This window comes from Schistocerca nitens, chromosome 2 (genome assembly GCF_023898315.1).
Source record: "Schistocerca nitens isolate TAMUIC-IGC-003100 chromosome 2, iqSchNite1.1, whole genome shotgun sequence".
NCBI classification, from domain to species: domain Eukaryota; kingdom Metazoa; phylum Arthropoda; class Insecta; order Orthoptera; family Acrididae; genus Schistocerca; species Schistocerca nitens.
Window position 1 is genome coordinate 797,349,722 of NC_064615.1, and position 19,794 is coordinate 797,369,515.

The window sequence follows — 19,794 nt, forward strand, 5'->3', positions numbered from 1 at the left end:
ACATTGAATGGTGAATATGTAAAAGGTGGACAAACACTTTCACCAACTTTCATGGTCACAGCTTGATATTTTTTTCCCCAAAGTCACAATCAAAACTTTTTACCCCTCATATGAGCACACTAAGCATCAGATCACATTTGTAACTGAATTCAGGACTTCCTTACAGATAGAACTCAACACTCCATTATCAACAGAACAGTTTCTGTAGATGTAATGATAAATGCAGGAGTATCAAAAGTAGTGTTATAGGGTTGTTAATGTTTACAGTTTGAAACAGAGCAAGCTGGAATCTCCCATCTGCTCTTGTTGTATTCCTCTTAGTAATAATTATTTTTTCATTTACAAAATTTTCAGTTTAGATACATTTCCAAGATAATATACTTGCAGGTGCTCAAAAATTTCAAAACCTTAACCTCTTCACGACATATATTCATTATTGTTGTTGTGGTCTTCAGTCCTGAGACTGGTTTGATGCAGCTCTCCATGCTACTCTATCCTGTGCAAGCTGCTTCATCTCCCAGTACCTATTGCAACCTACATCCTTCTGAATCTGCTTAGTGTATTCATCTCTTGGTCTCCCTCTACGATTTTTACCCTCCACGCTGCCCTCCAATACTAAATTAGTGAGCCCTTGATGCCTCAGAATATGTTACCAACCGATCCCTTCTTCTAGTAAAGTTGTGCCACAAACTACTCTTCTCCCCAATTCTATTCAATACCTCCTCATTAGTTATGTGATCTACCCATCTAATCTTCAGCATTCTTCTGTAGCACCACATTTCGAAAGCTTCTATTCTATTCTTGTCCAAACTATTTATCGTCCATGTTTCACTTCCATACATGGCTACACTCCATACAAATACTTTCAGAAATGACTTCCTGACACTTAAATCTATACTCTATGTTAACAAATTTCTCTTCTTCAGAAACGCTTTCCTTGCCATTGCCAGTCTACATTTTATATCCTCTCTACTTCGACCATCATCAGTTATTTTGCTCCCCAAATAGCAAAACTACTTTACTACTTTAAGTGTCTCATTTCCTGATCTAATTCCCTCAGCATCACCCGATTTAATTCGACTACATTCGATTATCCTCGTTTTGCTTTTGTTGGTGTTCATCTTATATCCTCCTTTCAAGACACTATCCATTCCGTTCAATTGCTCTTCCAAGTCATTTGCTGTCTCTGACAGAATTACAATGTCATCGGCGAACCTCAAAGTTTATATTTCTTCTCCATGGACTTTAATACCTACTCCGAATTTTTCTTTTGTTTCCTTCACTGCTTGCTCAATATACAGATTGAATAACATCGGGGAGAGACTACAACCCTGTCTCACTCCATTCCCAACCACTGCTTCCCTTTCATGTTCCTCGACTCTTATAACCGACATCTCGTTTCTGTACAAATTGTAAATAGCCTTTCGCTCCCTGTATTTTACTCCTGCCACCTTCAGAATTTGAAAGAGAGTATTCCAGTGAACATTGTCAAAAGCTTTCTCTAAGTCTACAAATGCTAGAAACGTAGGTTTGCCCTTCCTTAATCTAGCTTCTAAGATAAGTCGTAGGGTCAGTATTGCCTCACGTGTTCCAACATTTCTACGGAATCCAAACTGATCTTCCCCGAGGTCGGCTTCTACTAGTTTTTCCATTTGTCTGTAAAGAATTCGCGTTAGTATTTTGCAGCTGTGACTTATTAAACTGATAGTTCGGTAATTTTGACATCTGTTGACACCTGCTTTCTTTGGGATTAGAATTATTATATTCTTCTTGAAGTCTGAGGGTATTTCGCCTGTTTCATATATCTTGCTCACCAGATGGTAGAGTTTTGTCAGGACTGGCTCTCCCAAGGCCGTCAGTAGTTCCAATGGAATGTTGTCTACTCCGGGGCCTTGTTTCGACTTATGTCTTTCAGTGCTCTGTCAAACTCTTCATGCAGTATCATATCTCCCATTTCATCTTCATCTACATCCTCTTCCATTTCCATAATATTGTCCTCAAGCACATCGCCCTTGTATAGACCCTCTATATACTCCTTCCACCTTTCTGCTTTCCCTTCTTTGCTTAGAACTGGGTTTCCATCTGAACTCTTGATGTTCATACAAGTGGTTCTCTTCTCTCCAAAGGTCTCTAATTTTCCTGTAGGCAGTATGTATCTTAACCCTGGTGAGATAAGCCTCTACATCCTTACATTTGTCCTCTAGCCATCCCTGCTTAGCCATTTCGCACTTCCTGTCGATCTCATTTTTGAGATGTTTGTATTCCTTTTTGCCTGCTTCATTTACTGCATTTTTATATTTTCTCCTTTCATCAATTAAATTCAATATTTCTTCTGTTACCCAAGGGTTTCTACTAGCCCTCGTCTTTTTACCTACTTGATTCTCTGCTGCCTTCACTACTTCATCCCTCAAAGCTACCCATTCATCTTCTACTGTATTTCTTTCCCCATTCCTGTCAATTGTTCCCTTATGCTCCTCCTGAAACTCTGTAGAACAACTGGTTCTTTCAGTTTATCCAGGTCCCATCTCCTAAAATTCCCACCTTTTTGAAGTTTCTTCAGTTTTAATCTACAGGTCATAACCAATAGATTGTGGTCAGAGTCCACATCTGCCCCTGGAAATGTCTTACAATTTAAAACCTGGTTCCTAAATCTCTGTCTTACCATTACTCATTACTCACCATTATTTTCAATGTGTCAATTTCAATAGTGCATCTAGACTTACAGAAAACATTATTAACCAAAAGATATGAATTACTGAACTTTTTACTACAGTATGATTGCAATTTTCATGTGAGCTAATATGTATTTATGGACATAGTAACACCATCATTATAGAGATTGGCAATCTGACTTTTCCGTAACTTTTTCAATTTCTTTGAAACTCATTAATTTACAAGTTCATTAATATTAAAGTTTGTGAGGGGCTACATTTTCCAATGCAGATTTTGCCTCTGTGTTTGTTATATTCTGACCTTTGACCTGGATATTATGCACAAGGTGACATACTTCACTAACTGATTAAACCATTAATTAAAATTTTTGCATAATTTACAGTAATTACCAAATGCATAAAATAGTTTCATAAACTTGTTTTTAATTTCCTAAACCACCACCCCAAATTCTCAGTGGAGGCCCAGTTACCACTTGTGCAACAGCTATGCGAGATCCAGAGAAACTGAGGCTAGTATGGGTTGTGTTAAGTAGACTCTCGAGTTCATGCCTAAACAACAGACAGTACTTCACGCTTATGGTTTGTTTACTGTGTTAATGTCTTCATGTTCTAAATACATTTCCATGCTTTATTATCTGTTATCGTGCAACTTTATGTATCCACAACTGAGTAATTCATTACCAACATAAGAATGTCCACCTGTATAAACCTTAATGAAAGTGCACTGCGATTGTATTTGCCATTGTGATGCTGTGACACAGGGGAATGTGAGTATTTTAACTGTGAACAGCTACTTGATGAGAAACCAAATCCTGTCATCCTAGTGTTTTCAGTGATGATCGATGAAGAAAAATGCAGTGTAATCTGGAAATCTGTGTAGTGCACATATTTTGCACAATTCCTGGGTGTCAGTTTACACCTATTGTTCAAGACTTTGATCATAGAGACACCAAGGTCTTATCAACAATGCAGGTACGCACCGTAGCAAGTTATATTAATGATGTAGTGAAAATGTTGGAGGCTCTGTGATGTTGTTCACAAATGATACTGTTGTCGGAAGGAAGGTTGAAATGGCAGTACTAGGCGACTGTAGGAAAGTGCACAAATATCTACAGAGGATTGATAAGCAGAGCATGGACTGGGAGAAATAAATTTAATGTAATTTAATAAGCACAAATAGGGAATAGAACAACTACTTTTTGATTACGCCACTGGCAACAAATCACTGAAAACAAAAATCATCATCAAATTCCTGCGTGTTATCATATGGAATGATCTGAAGTATAATGACCACGTAATGCAAATGATAGGAATTCACTGAAGCACTCATGTTTGTCCAAAAATTATAATTGTTCAGGTTTAATTTTAGAATTCAGACTTTAAGAAAGACCACACTGCATTTGTTTAATTTTTATGTCTTAAAACTACTCAACTATTTGTTGCCTTTAGAAGATTATTAAACATACATACACATTTAATATATTTAGTATTTTTAAAGCTGTCTTCTCCTTGTCCTAGAAATTGATGAAGTCAACCCAAACAAATACTGCTCATCAAGTGTTTCATGAACACACCATAAAGCTTTATTTATCACATCGAAAAAAAGTTAATTACATAACTTTTTGTTCCAGAATTCCAGTCCAAGCTGCCAGAGATGGCAGACACATGGGCACAAGGTGTGCTTGCTTGTGTGTATGAATGATGCATGTGTTTCTCTTTTGCTGAGGAAGACTGTGGGCGAAACCTTTATGGAAGTGTCTTAATTGTGCCTGTCTTTGTGGTACGTAGCAATACATATTTTCATATACTGTTGAGCTTTCTACCTGGAGTTTCCATTGTTTAATGTCTATCCATCATCAGAGATTTGCAAATGCAGTAAAATGCACTATACTCTTAATGAATTCAGGGCATATATGTTACCATTTCCCGCCAGAAACATTGTTGTGGTCTTCAGTCCAGAGACTGGTTTGATGCAGCTCTCCAGGCTACTCTATCCTGTGCAAGCTTCTTCATCTCTGAGTAACTACTGCTACCTTCATCCTACTGAATCTGCTTAGTGTCTTCATCTCTTGGTCTCCCCGTATGACTTTTACCCTCCACTCATCACTCCGATACTAAATTGGTGATCCTTTGATGCCTCAAAACGTGTCCTACCAACTGATCCCTTCTTTTAGTCAGGCTGTGCCACAAATTCCTCTTCCCCCCCGATTCTACTCAGTACCTTCTCATTAGTTATGTGACATACCCATCTAATGTTCAGCATTTTTTTGTAGCAGCACATTTCAAAAGCTTCTATTCTCTTCTTGTCTAAACTATTTATTGTCCATGTTTCACGCCTATACATGGCTACACTCCATACAAATACTTTCACGAAAGACTTTCTGACACTTACATCCATACTCGATGTTAAATTTCTCCTCCTCAGAAACACTTTTCCTGCCATTGCCAGTCTGCATTTTATATGCTCCCTACTTTGACCATTATCAGTTATTTTGCTCCAAAAATAGCAAAACTCATCTACTACTTTAAGTGTCTGATTTCCTAATCTAATTCCCTCAGCGTCACCTGAATTAATTCAACTACATTCGATTATCCTCATTTTGCTTTTGTTGATGATCATCTTATATGCTCCTTTCAATACACTGTCCATTCTGTTCAACTGCTCTTCCAAGTCCTTCGCTGTCTCTGATAGAATAACAATGTCGTTGGCGAAACTCTAATTTTTTATTTCTTCTACTTGGGTTTTAATTTCTACTCCAAATTTTTCTTTGTTTCCTTTATGCTTGCTCAATACACAAACTGAATAACATCAAGGACAGGCTACAACCGTGTCTCATTCCCTTTTCAAGCACTGCTTCCATTTTGTGTCCCTCGACTCTCATAACTGCAATCTGGTTTCTGTACATTTCTATGGAATCCAAACTGATCTTCCCCGAGGTCAGCTTCTACTAGTTTTTCTATTCATCTGCAAAGAATTCATGTTAGTATTTTGCAGTTATGACTTATTAAACTGATAGTTCAGTAATTTTCACACCTGTTGACACCTGCTTTCTTTGGGACTGGAATTATTATACTCTTCTTGAAGTTTGAGGGTATTTCACCTGTCTGATACATCTTGCTCACCACATGGTGGAGTTCTGTCATGGCTGGCTCTGCCAAGGTTATTAGTAGTTCTAATGAAATGTTGTCTACTCCCGGACCCTTGTTTCGAGTTAGGTCTTTCAATGCTCTGTCTAATTCTTCATGTAGTATCATATCTCCCATGTCACCTTCATCAAAGTCCTCTTCCATTTCCATAATACTGTCATCAAGTACATCCTCCCTTTTACTCCTTCCACCTTTCTCCTTTTCCTTCTTTGTTTATGGCTGGTTTTCCATCTGAGCTCTTGATATTCACACTGCTGCTTCTCTTTTCTTCAAATGTCTGTTTAATTTTCCTGTAGGTGGCATTTATCTTTCCCCTAATGATATATGCTTCTAAATCCTTACATCTGTCCTCTGGCCATTCCTGCTAAGTCATTTTTCATTTCCTGTCAGTCTCATTTTTAGACGTTTGTATTCACTTTCGACTGCTTCATTTACTGCATTTTTTATATTTTCTCCTTTCAACAATTAAATTTTAGATGTCTTGTGCTACCCAGTGGTTTCTACTAGCCTTTGTCTTTTTACCTACTTGATCCTCTGCTGCCTTCACTATTTCATCTCTCCAAGCTACCCATTCTTCTTCAACTGTATTCCTTTCCCCTGTTCTTGCCAATCGTTCCCTAATGCTCCTCTGAAACTCTCTACAACCTCTGGTTCTTTCGGTTTATCCAGGTCCCATCTCCTTAAATTCCTACCTTTTCGCAGTTTCTATAGTTTTAATCTACAGTTCATAACCAATAAATTGTGGTCAGAGACCACATCTGCCACTGGAAATGTCTTACAATTTAAAACCTGGTTCCTAAACCTATGTCTTACCATTAAATATGTGAAACCTTCCAGTGTTTCCAGGCCTCTTCCACGTATGCAACCTTCTTTCGTGATTCTTAAACAAAGTGTTAGCTATGATTAGGTTTTGCTCTGTGCAAAATTCTACCAGGCAGCTTCCTCTTTCATACCTTATCCATATTCCATATTCACCTACAACTTTTCCTTCTCTTCCTTTCCCTACAACCTAATTCCCCCACGACTATTAAATTTTCGTCTCCCTTCACTATCTGAGTAATTTCTTTTATCGATCATATGTTTCTTCTATCTCTTCATCATCTGTCACATTAAGCAGTTAATTAACATGACTGGTGTTGACTGGGCTAAAGATTCCACTGAATGTGCAAGAACTATTTGCAACACTACATGTTAGGTGTACTGCTTAGTCAGGTAACGTGCATTTCCTGCAGATAATGGCAACTTTTTATATGACTTTTTATCTCATACTTCCACCATTCCTGAAACTCCTAAGTTGCAAATGTCAGCTTACTTGGTACAAAAGCGTGGCAACTGTTGGAGTAGGTTAGATTCCCTCATTACATAACCAAATAATGCTAAGTGAGAACCATTTTTATGCTATAATGAAACCACCAGTGTCACTTTCTGGTATCAATAGCTAGTACTATCACTTATTTCTTTATCACTAATTTCACTAATATTAGTCTTTAAAATGGCCTAAACAGGTATGCTTTCCTCAAATGATATCCACTGTTCCTCATTGTCCTTACATAAATAATTACCTACACTGTAACGAAGTTACAGTAATGGTTTTACATCAGTATCTGTGTATTGTCTAATCTATGTACACTATACTGTATCTGAAAGGATGTGGCAAATTTCAGCTATAGAAAAGCTCTAATCATCTCTCAAACAATTTGAGAAAATAATACATACATGTGCACACGAATTTATGCTCTCTGATAAAACAAAACCACCACAGGTTACACAGAGAATCTTTCAGCTTCTTTTCATGCAATCTCATTATAGGAAGCACTCGCTGAACAAAATAATTCATGAACAATGAGTAAAGATGTTTTTAAACAGCTAGGAAGTCTGTAAACAACACAAACTCTGTTGTAGAGTGAAATTTCACTCCAGAACTCTTATTTGCCTCATTGTCACTATCAGCACTGTGCATCTCAGCTAGCTGTGGCAGAATGCAGGACAAAGAAGACAGGGCAAGAGCAGCATGAAAAGTCTCTAACAAATCTTTAAAGGTTTGCTGTGTATCTCACAAAGTGAGGCACCCCGCAGTGGGACCAACTTCTTGAAACCAGCTTTAAGGTTATTTAGGTTAAGATCCCAGGTATCGCTCACTGCAGCCATTCGCCCTGGTGGACCCTAGTTTACGACTAACTGATGGGCAAAAAATGGAATTTTGTTTCATAATAGTGTTAAAAAAGTTTTTAAACATAGTCTGATTGTATGGTGTAATGGAGGATACTAGATTCACATGTAAGAGGTTGTGGGTTCAAATCTCGTCAGTCCTCCGTCACAGCGGGACCCACCTCCTCTTCCTCAAAATCACCCTCTCCAAACCTTCCAGGAATTTCTGACTTCCAGCCTTGCCTCTCAATCCTTCTTAAAAAACCTTAATCCTACTCCCAACATCACCACTGCTGAAGCCCAGGCTATCCGTGATCTGAAGGCTGACCGATCCATCGTCATTCTTCCGGCGGACATGGGTTCCACAACCATGGTACTTGATCATCAGGAGTATATGGCTGAGGGACTGCGTCAGCTTTCAGACAACACTACATACAAAGTTTGCCAAGGTAATCCCATTCCTGATGTCCAGGCGGAGCTTCAAGGAATCCTCAGAACTTTGGGCCCCCTACAAAACCTTTCACCTGACTCCATCAACCTCCTGACCCCACCAACACCCCGCACCCCTACCTTCTACCTTCTTCCTGAAATTCACAAACCCAATCATCCCGGCCGTCCCATTGTAGCTGGCTACCAAGCCCCCACAGAACGTATCTCTGCCTACGTAGATCAACACCTTCAACCCATTGCATGCAGTCTCCCATCCTTCATCAAAGATACCAACCACTTTCTCGAACGCCTGGAATCCCTACCCAGTCTGTTACCCCCGGAAACCATCCTTGTAACCATTGATGCCACTTCCTTATACACAAATATTGCGCACGTCCAGGGCCTCGCTGCGATGGAGCACTTCCTTTCACGCCGATCACCTGCCACCCTACCAAAAACCTCTTTCCTCATTACCTTAGCCAGCTTCATCCTGACCCACAACTTCTTCACTTTCGAAGGCCAGACATACCAACAATTAAAGGGAACAGCCATGGGCACCAGGATGGCCCCCTCGTACGCCAACCTATTCATGGGTCGCTTAGAGGAAGCCTTCTTGGTTACCCAGGCCTGCCAACCTAAAGTTTGGTACAGATTTATTGATGACATCTTCATGATCTGGACTCACAGTGAAGAAGAACTCCACAATTTCCTCTCCAACCTCAACTCCTTTGGTTCCATCAGATTCACCTGGTCCTACTCAAAATCCCATGCCACTTTCCTTGACGTTGACCTCCACCAGTCCAGTGGTCAGCTTCACACGTCCGTCCACATCAAACCCACCAACAAGCAACAGTACCTCCATTATGACAGCTGCCACCCATTCCACATCAAACGGTCCCTTCCCTACAGCCTAGGTCTTCGTGGCAAACGAATCTGCTCCAGTCCGGAATCCCTGAACCATTACACCAACAACCTGAAAACAGCTTTTGCATCCCACAACTACCCTCCCGACCTGGTACAGAAGCAAATAACCAGAGCCACTTCCTCATCCCCTCAAACCCAGAACCTCCCACAGAAGAACCACAAAAGTGCCCCACTTGTGACAGGATACTTTCCGGGACTGGATCAGACTCTGACTGTGGCTCTCCAGCAGGGATACGACTTCCTCAAATCCTGCCCTGAAATGAGATCCATCCTTCATGAAATCCTCCCCACTCCACCAAGAGTGTCTTTCCGCCATCCACCTAACCTTCGTAACCTCCAGTTCATCCCTATGAAATCCCCAAACCACCTTCCCTACCCTCTGGCTCCTACCCTTGTAACTGACCCCGGTGTAAAACCTGTCCCATGCACCCTCCCACCACCACCTACTCCAGTTCTATAACCCGGAAGGTGTACACGATCAAAGGCAGAGCCACGTGTGAAAGCACCCACATGATTTACCAACTGACCTGCCTACACTGTGAAGCTTTCTATGTGGGAATGACCAGCAACAAACTGTCCATTCGCATGAATGGACACAGGCAGACAGTGTTTGTTGGTAATGAGGATCACCCTGTGGCTAAACATGCCTTGGTGCACGGCCAGCACATCTTGGCACAGTGTTACACCGTCCGGATTATCTAGATACTTCCCACCAACACCAACCTATCCGAACTCCGGAGATGGGAACTTGCTCTTCAATATATCCTCTCTTCCCGTTACCCACCAGGCCTCAATCTCCGCTAATTTCAAGTTGTCGCCACTCATACCTCACCTGTCATTCAACAACATCTTTGCCTCTGCACTTCCGCCTAGACTGACATCTCTGCCCAAACTCTTTGTCTTTAAATATGTCTGCTTGTGTGTGTGTGTGTGTGTGTGTGTGTGTGTGTGTGTGTGTGTGTGTGTGTGCGCGAGCGAGTGTATACCTGTCCTTTCTTCCCCCTAAGGTAAGTCTTTCCGCTCCCGGGAGTGGAATGACTCCTTACCCTCTCCCTTAAAACCCACATCCTTTCGTCCTTCCCTCTTTCCTGACGAAGCAACTGTTGGTTGCGAAAGCTAGAATTTTGTGTGTATGTTTGTGTGTCTATCGACCTGCCAGCACTTTCGTTTGGTAAGTCACATCATATTTGTTTTATATATATCTAAAAAGAAAGATGATGAGACTTACCAAACAAAAGCGCTGGCAGGTCGATAGACACACAAACAAACACAAATATACACACAAAATTCAAGCTTTCGCAACAAATTGTTGCCTCATCAGGAAAGAGGGAAGGAGAGGGAAAGACGAAAGGATGTGGGTTTTAAGGGAGAGGGTAAGGAGTCATTCCAATCCCGGGAGCGGAAAGACTTACCTTAGGGGGAAAAAAGGACAGGTATACACTCGCACACACACACATATCCATCCACACATACAGACACAAGCAGACAATATGTCTGCTTGTGTCTGTATGTGTGGATGGATATGTGTGTGTGTGCGAGTGTATACCTGTCCTTTTTTCCCCCTAAGGTAAGTCTTTCCGCTCCCGGGATTGGAATGACTCCTTACCCTCTCCCTTAAAACCCACATCCTTTCGTCTTTCCCTCTCCTTCCCTCTTTCCTGATGAGGCAACAGTTTGTTGCGAAAGCTTGAATTTTGTGTGTATATTTGTGTTTGTTTGTGTGTCTATCGACCTGCCAGCGCTTTTGTTTGGTAAGTCTCATCATCTTTCTTTTTAGATATATTTTTTCCACGTGGAATGTTTCCCTCTGTAATATTCATATCATTGTTTTTATATATATATATATATATATATATATATATATATATATATATATATATATATGTGTTTTTATTTAAAATTATGTATTTATTTTGATTTAATTTCTTTTGTCATCCTGTTTTTTCATCCACATTGTTGTGTTCATAATATTATTCCTCATTTTGCTGGTATTGAAGTTTACTCATAAACCCTTCTTTCATTTAAATCTTTCTATTTGTGTTATTCTGTCCACAGTCCACAGATATTTTGTCTAAAGTGCAGTAGGTATTTAGGTTATGTTTAAAACGTCTGACGATTACCGTGCAGAAAAAAATTGCCCATCAGGTAACAAAAACTACATTTTTCACATCACTCCAGTCAATGTAAATATATTATTTCATCTTTTGTTTTTCAACTGATAGATTGGAATTTTCAAACAACTGAATATAATAATAGATAAATGTAATCAAATTCATATTCACAAAAATTCCCATTGGAAAAGAATTATGTAAAGAAAAATGAAACAAATTAAAAAGTTCATATGGTGATTAAAATGATGTGACAAAGAAATGGAAACAAAAAATTACATTTAAACCAATTAATTGAATAAAAGTAATGATGAAAAGCATTTCAATAAATATTTAAAAATAAAAATACGTACGGCACCTGACGAGAATCAAACCCCCAACCACCCCTGCATATGAAATAATTATCCTCCTCACTACACCACATCATCAATTTAATGACACCACTTTTTTAATGCTACTGAGATATCATGCAAAATTTCGAAATTTTCTCGTCAGTTACACACAAGCAGTGGCCCAGCAGGGTCAATGGTTGCATGGTGTCATACCTGGGACCTTAATATACATCACCATATACTTCATTTCAAAAAGTCGATCCCGTTGCTGGGGAACTCTTCTTGTCAGTTATGACATCACATGAAAGTGGCCATATTATGCCACAGAAATTCTCTATAGATCTATAATCACCTGGCATGACACCCGAATATTACCAACATAACACACACTGGAAACAGCAGATCAAATAGACCTCTTGTAAGTGCAGTGAGTTTTTAAATGACCTCTCATAAAGCATCTTATAGTGATAAGATGATTTGCATTCATTATATGATGTCCATATTTGACATTTTAGTCTACGCAATTAAGGATATGAGTACAGACTGAGCATTATACATGAAATAAAGGCTACCCCATCATCAGATCAGCTATTATCTCCACCATGTTTATAAAAATGCCCGAAAACAATGTATCTCAGACTCAGCTTTTATATCCATCATAAGGAATTCCCTGTAAAGATATCCAAGAAAATATCTTACTTCTATACTGCACCAACATTAAGCTATAACACACATACCACAACATAAAAGCAAGCACAAATATTTAAAATGAAATAAAAACAAATTCTTCAGTTACTAAACAAATACGGACATCACATCCTGTTACACGAGCCCAACAAAAATGATAAGGGGAACATTTTATTACAGGTATTACAATGGCAAAGAAAGACCAAGCATTTCAGAACAAGAACAGAATACGTGTAGCATCTTTTAACATCGAATTTCTTAAAACAAAAAAACGATAGTACAACTTACCTTTTGGCATTAAAAAAGTTAACTACAAAAACATAAAAATAAAATTTACTGCCATTTAAACATAAAACCAAATAATATATATCTGATCTGTACCTGAGCAAACATGCCATTTCATTATTATGTTACATATAAGTCATCTATTTTCTTCCTGGTGTGTAAAACATGTGCTAGAATGTAGACATCTTCTCCCTGATATTTCAAACACTTGAAAACAGACAGGTATCCTCCCCCTGAAAAATGTGTAAGGTGGAGGGTAGAGTACCACACAGTGCACCTCTTTATACAAGGGCAAATCATTCTTACTCACCAAATAAAACTTCAGGAATAATTAATAACAAACTCAGCCATTTTAAGTTAGCAGAAGTAATGTGCACTACTATTATACAATAAAAGTATAACTTTCCTTACAGTTTTCATTGCTAACTAATTGTAACATGAAATACAATGAGGTATAAATAAATTATGCGATTGTTCTCAGAGGCACAACCCACAAAACTTCCGAAATCGTTTTTATTCTACAATCATTGTAGCATAACCCATTTAACATGCACAATGTTGTCTATAGGTGTCAGAATTTATGTTTTGTAGTAAGTGCATGTACACAAGATACTCTTAGTTATGTGCCCGTGATCTGAAGATAGTGCACATCAAAATGCATTATAAGGTGGTAATAATATATATTACAATACAAATACAAGATTACTTTGGGTGATTAAAATAGTCACAAATCTCCCAAAGGTCTTCATGTCACAGCTAATCAAGGATATTTAATTCTTGATAACACAACTGATGAACAAACACAAATGAGACATGGTGACTTTTTTTGGCTTACTGGATACATTTGTGAAACAAACTTGTGACAAAATAGTGACAATGTATGAAGGTAGCATACACAGACAATGAGATCAACACTATCCAGCAGAACTTTCAAATTGGATTTCTAATCAATACAGGTGACGCACAGTAAAATAAATTTTTCACATATGATGCCACTAATGGAGAATGTGCAGTAATGGTAACATACAGCAGGACAGTAATATGTGAAAATCCTATACTTTCACTTGTTGGCTACTTGTGAAAGTTCACGTTCTACACCCAGATCAGAATAATGAAGCGATTGATGTCTAACTGTTCACAGTGCTGCCACTATAGCAACGCCGAATCACAGAATGTAATTGCCACTCCTCCTGTTCTGTTCACCATTGTAAAATTTCTCTGCTATTGCAGGTAGGGGCTACTGCTGCCAATTGCAGACAATGCTCACAACCAGTAAAGCAAACAGCTGTGGTCCGTCTTGTTATGGGCTTTGTTTCGCTGTGCAGCCAGTTTATTTTGCACAACAGAATGTTTCGGAAAGTTCGACAATCTGCTCATGTTTTATGTTGTCAGACATGTGAGCTTATGTACTCCGTGAGGGAGTATTTCGAAAAGGATAGAGAGGGAAACATGTAACACTATTGCCCCTAACAAAGGTAGTCAAAACAACTGCAGACACTTTGAAGATACATAAAAATACTGTCATCAAAGTTTATAAGGATAAATAGCTAGTTCCACCGACCCACTACACAGACTTAGCAACAATTTCCTAGAAAGGACACCAGTTTAACACATGATGTTAAACTAACTTCAGATCTACAGCACTAATATCTATAAAAAAATATTTTACAAAATGTGAAAACCAACTATAATGTAAGGCAACTATGTAGATAATTATCATTATTTAATCATCAGTCCCAACTCACTATGTACAAATTAGATTAAACTGAAAAAAGAGTACATCCTAGCAATACTAGCAATATCAGTTTCAAAACTCAAAATGATGGTTTCTTAAGATTAATATTAAAGTGATCGAAGACACACCAATTGCACAAATGTCACATTTAGTTTGTTTAGCAAGTTGACATAATTTATGACAACGAAACAGATGTAAAAACAAAAGAACATTCCGATCATATAGGTGGCACCACCAGCAGAATGGTGACTAAGATGAAAAAAAGGCACAAGAACAAAAATTTATAAAATAACAGTGGTACTAACACTGATGTATGGGAAAGAGATGTGTGTCCCTTATAAGAAGGATTTAAATAAAATCCAAAGACCAGAAAGGAGACTCCTGGAAAAAGTCAAATGATCAGTACCCTTGAGATACAAACAGAATTATACTTATTGAAACTGTTACAAAAATATGATAACATAGGAAGAAATTGAAAGAACCAAAACTGATATGAGAATAAAACCTATCTATTACATGAGTACAGACCTAGAGAATACAGAGATGTTGGAAAACTTCTGAAAGGTGGAAACAGCACTCAGGGTGAAACCAGAGCAGGAAGTTTGCCTATGCTGTGAACTGAAGAAGAAACTATAACACAATTGAAGAAAAATCAATCATTTTCTACTCGGTGAATGAACTATAACACAAATGAAAACAAAAGGTCAGTCATTTCCTACTCAGTGACTGCACAAACCTTTTTCTATTATCCTGAAATGAAGTTTTAACACACAAAAATTAACAAATGCAAGGAAATAAAATACATTTGGAGAACTACACAAACTTATTTGATAAGGTTGCTATCTTACATGGATTATTTATCACTGGCATAATTTCAACACTTCAGTTTTACATCTTCCCGTAATGTCAGTAAATACAAGATGGATTGAAAATCTGTACATTCAACATTTAGGTGCATTTTGGGGAAATTTCTGGCACTGTTTCTAGTTTAAGGCTATTGCATGCGTACTAAGGTAGTTCCAATACCAGCAAAATTACAGCTAAGGAGTTGATCTTAACATTATGAAACTCGATCACAGAAGTGGGACAGCTCCCAACCAGCCTCCAGCAGCTCCTGAGATATTTAGCATGAAATATGTAAATTCTTCCAGTAGCCCAAAACAATTGTTGAGACTGAACAGAGTTAAAATATCAGGACTTAAGAAATTTCTTTTAAATTTAGAATTTTACACTTTCGCCGTGAATCTCACACAAAAAAATGTAAACATTATCAGAATTCACAGCAGCTCTATTACACATGGGTATAGGATGGTAATAGCAAGTGAAGGAGGTGGAGGTGGTTGTTGTGGCAGTGATAATGGTGCAATACCTGCCTAGTTCGTGAAATATTATCAGAATGTGTGTGGCATAAATATGACGAAAAACAACAGAAGAAGATAATGGTGGCAGGAAATGTATGAAGACAGCAGCAAAAGTGCACAGAAGATAGCAGTGAAAGTGCACAGAGAGAAGACAGCAACAAAATGGTTTAAAACTTGCTGGTACAAACTTACTGTTTTCTGCAAGAAATGGTCCCTGATGATACACACAAGCTTCTTCAGGTGGACACAATTGCAAAATAGATCTTTTCTCAAATATTATTGTATGTTTTAAAGTCAAGTTAGAATTTTGTGTTTCTCTTCCATTACTCAATCTTTCATGATGTGTCAGGAAGTCAACTGCTCTGTGAGATTTTGTCATAGAAAAACTAAACTAAACTACAAGATCAGGCCCTGAATGCCATGCAACCTTGACCTGCCACCATGTCAACCTCCACCAAGTGGCACTGTAGATGCAGTATGTAGGGGCATGGGATTAGCACACCACTCTCCCAGCCATTATCGGCTTTTCAGATCTTGGAGCCATTACTTCTCATCCAAGTAACTCGTCAATTTGCATCATGAAGTTGAATTCACCCTGTTCCAGTACTCCCACCAAGGAAGGAAAGTCCATGACAGCAAAGGAATTGAATCTGGGTCCTCGACATGCAACTCAGGTGTGCTACCTCTCGGATATGGAGGCAGACTAAGTTTTTATACTACAGCTATACTTTCATGAAACAACTAATAAAATCCCAACCTAATTGCAATTTTCAGCAGTACAGTATAACCCCACTTTCACATTCCCAGAATTACAGTTTTCCTGCTGTTCATGACTTCTTTATCGCTCCTGTCCGATTTCCTATGCCCATAATGTTATTTCCAGTTATTACCCACATTGATATATCTATTATTTTACAGGTATCGTGTGTCCGCCTGCTTAGCTGAGTGGTAATGTGTTTGCCTACAGCGCAATGGGCAGGGGTTCAATTCTTGGCCAGGTTGGAGATTTTCTCCACTTATGGACCAAGTGTTATCGTCGTCGTCATTTCATGATCTCAGACATGCAAGCCCCCCTATGTGGCATCACCTGAACAAATATCATTTTATGAGTACATAGCATATAAACCGCCAGTGACTGCAACAATTTTCTTCATATTATCTATACTTCCTAATACAGGAACTGCTTTCAAATAGCCAAAACGTTCTAGAATAAATACAATGTCCATAAATAAAATGCTGCATTGTACAATGTACTTGTGGTGACAAGTCACAATTCCTTACGTCCATGCCCGTGGCCTCTGGTCTTCCGAGGAACTCCACAGTCCTGGGTTAATGGATAAACCACAAAAATCTGGTGCATTACACCACACACAAATAGACCCAGCTTGCAGGCAGATTGGTGAGACTGGATCCAACCGGCAGGACCTGCACATTAGTGGGAAGCGAAAGAGCTTCAGATTGGCAGGCCCGATCCATTAGAGATACATGCAGAAATGGCCTGCGGCTTTGGTCCATCGAAGTCCACTCGTGTGGCCAGTTCTTCACAAGTCACAGACACCATGTTGATGAAATGAGACTGCAGTGATCAATCCATGCAACAAGTAACTTGCACCACGAATACTCAGAATCAATACTAATGAATATAGGTACCAATTCACCATGAAGATGATCACTGAGCTGCAGACAAGCAACATAGAAAAGACATTCGCACTCTCACAACTAAATTTTTGACCATAGTCTTTGTCAGAAAACGAGAGCACACACATATTCACACAATCACTCAGACACAACTCAGGCACACACGACGGCTGTCTCCGGCCGCTGCGTCAACAGTCTCTGAGAGTCAGATCCAGCAAACCACTCTTCATGCCTCCCTGCCTCTCACTGCCTGATATTAGGCTAGTGGCAAGAAGTGATGGCAGCACTGACTGCTAGTTGAGGGGAATGGTAGGAAATGGAGAAGCAGTACGAATGAAGGAGTTGGGAAGCAGTGCACGTACTCAGCTGCGCCCAGATAGCAACGATGCATGACATCTCCGTAAAAAAATAATTTCATCTACTGAGACATAAACGAGATTTTTCCAGCATTTTTGTTTTAAATTTCCCTGATTCCCCTGACAAGTCTGAAATTCCCCGATTTCCACACCTTATGGCAACCCTGGTTATGCAAATGTTTGTAGTTTAAATACAGCGCCAGTTACATTATTATTATTATTATTATTATTATTATTATTATTATTATATATTTTTTTTTACTAAGCAAAAGTGTTTCAAGATTTTATTCTCATTGTCAAGTGCAGTATTTACGGATATTTTTTTTTTTTTGATGTTACACAAACTAACAATGTGTTAGCTTGTTTGTGTAATTTTCTACATAACTGAGAACACACAGTACCTGGTAATCTCAAAACAACTCAAACTTTGCTGCTAATGAATGTTATTTCATATTGATGTACTGTATTTATCACTAATTTCTGCAATTTGCACCTATGCAAGTAATGAAATATGCTCCACATTGATGTGTGATATGTTAAATAAGGGTTCTTTTGGTAAAATGGAAGTACAAAATTTAATATTAGTAATACTTAAGATACAAGAGGAGACTTTGAATACCAGACTAGACATGAAACAATTACAACAGGGATGGCTCGACACAAAACACAATGAATCCACTGCTGAATTTCTAGCCATCACAAGTTTAAGGCAGGAGGTAAGGTAAGTCTAGAAATATTTAAAAAATGCTTACTTTTGATGTCTATTAATTCAAACTCTCTGTACTTTAAGTTTTGGTTCTGCAGAATTTTTTTGCTAGCTTTGTCAACATTGCATTTTGAAATATATCTGGTACCTTTCCTATTCTATTAGTGAGTGAACACATTTAAAAATTCCAAAAGTTGGAACAAACTCCTATTTTCTTCTATTATGTCATTGTGTTCAGTAATTCCTGTTTCAAAAAGTGATAATTAGATATCGCCTTTCAGAGATAATTTAGTGTATATATTATATGGTTGATAGTAATAAAAAGATGATTATTGTTAATGGGAAGTGCTCAGAAACATGAAAAAATTTACAATAGACAGATCTGCCTTCCTTGCTTTTCACATGCAGCTAGGAGTATATAATCCCTTTTCTGGGATATGGCGAGTTGAACAAAAAACTATTTATTCCCTGCTACCTTCAGCATTCTAAAACCTGAGATGTACTAAATTACTGTAACTGATATTTAAGTTAGAAATACACATTATACTTACGTTGAATTAAGATGTTAGCAATTTTACAAGGCACATGGCAAAGGGGACAGGCAAGCAATTGCAGATAAGAAACTGGAAACAAGCCAGGTCATTCACCAGTCCAAGCTAATCACAAAGAGAAGGAAAATAAGGTGCAGACTGAGAAACCCAGAAAAACAATTTCACCAATCTATAAGCATAGAGGACAAGAAGAAAAGGTGGCTGAGGCTTATCCACCACATACCACGGAAGGTGTGCACTGGAAACCGCTGCTTATTACTCTTGTGAGACCTTCCACTTGTGTCATCCTTGCTGCTCACTTCTGTCATGAAACAGAGCATGGGATTAGTTCTCACAGTATTTTTACAGAATGTAAGCTTGGGACTGTTCACACAGAAGTTCCAGTGGACAGCAGGATCAAAGGAACCTAGAAACTGTGACAGTTTAGTGTATCATTTAGCTGAAGATAATACCAGAAGACTGGAGACAGAAATAAAAATATTCTGTGCATTCCTTAACACTGACATGTGTAACAATTTTCTTTACAGCTGCACATAACAATTTTCTTTGCACACAAACATTCATGCACGAGCATAAGAAAAGTATCATATGTAAATTGTAATCTCAAAGAAATAAGAGCGAAGTATAGGTGGTCAGAGGAAATAATTTAAGCACAGAACAGCTAGCTGGCTTGCTAGCTAGCTAGCTCTCTCTCTCTCTCTCTCTCTCTCTCTCT

General features: G+C 38.5%; 1 protein-coding gene across 3 annotated transcripts in view; it reads right to left on the bottom strand.

Moving 5' to 3' along the window:
* Positions 1-19,794, bottom strand: part of LOC126237052 (solute carrier family 66 member 2) — a 72,163-nt gene that overhangs the window by 22,357 nt on the left and 30,012 nt on the right. The window contains exon 4 of one of the 3 annotated variants that reach the window (XM_049946828.1): positions 19,303-19,377. The exons of 1 other annotated variant lie outside the window; for it this stretch is intronic. In XM_049946828.1, coding sequence (XP_049802785.1) covers positions 19,303-19,377 — 75 coding nt within the window. Of the gene's footprint in view, positions 1-19,302; positions 19,381-19,794 lie in introns of all 3 variants that reach the window. One more of the 3 variants, XM_049946827.1, reaches the window with a different exon arrangement.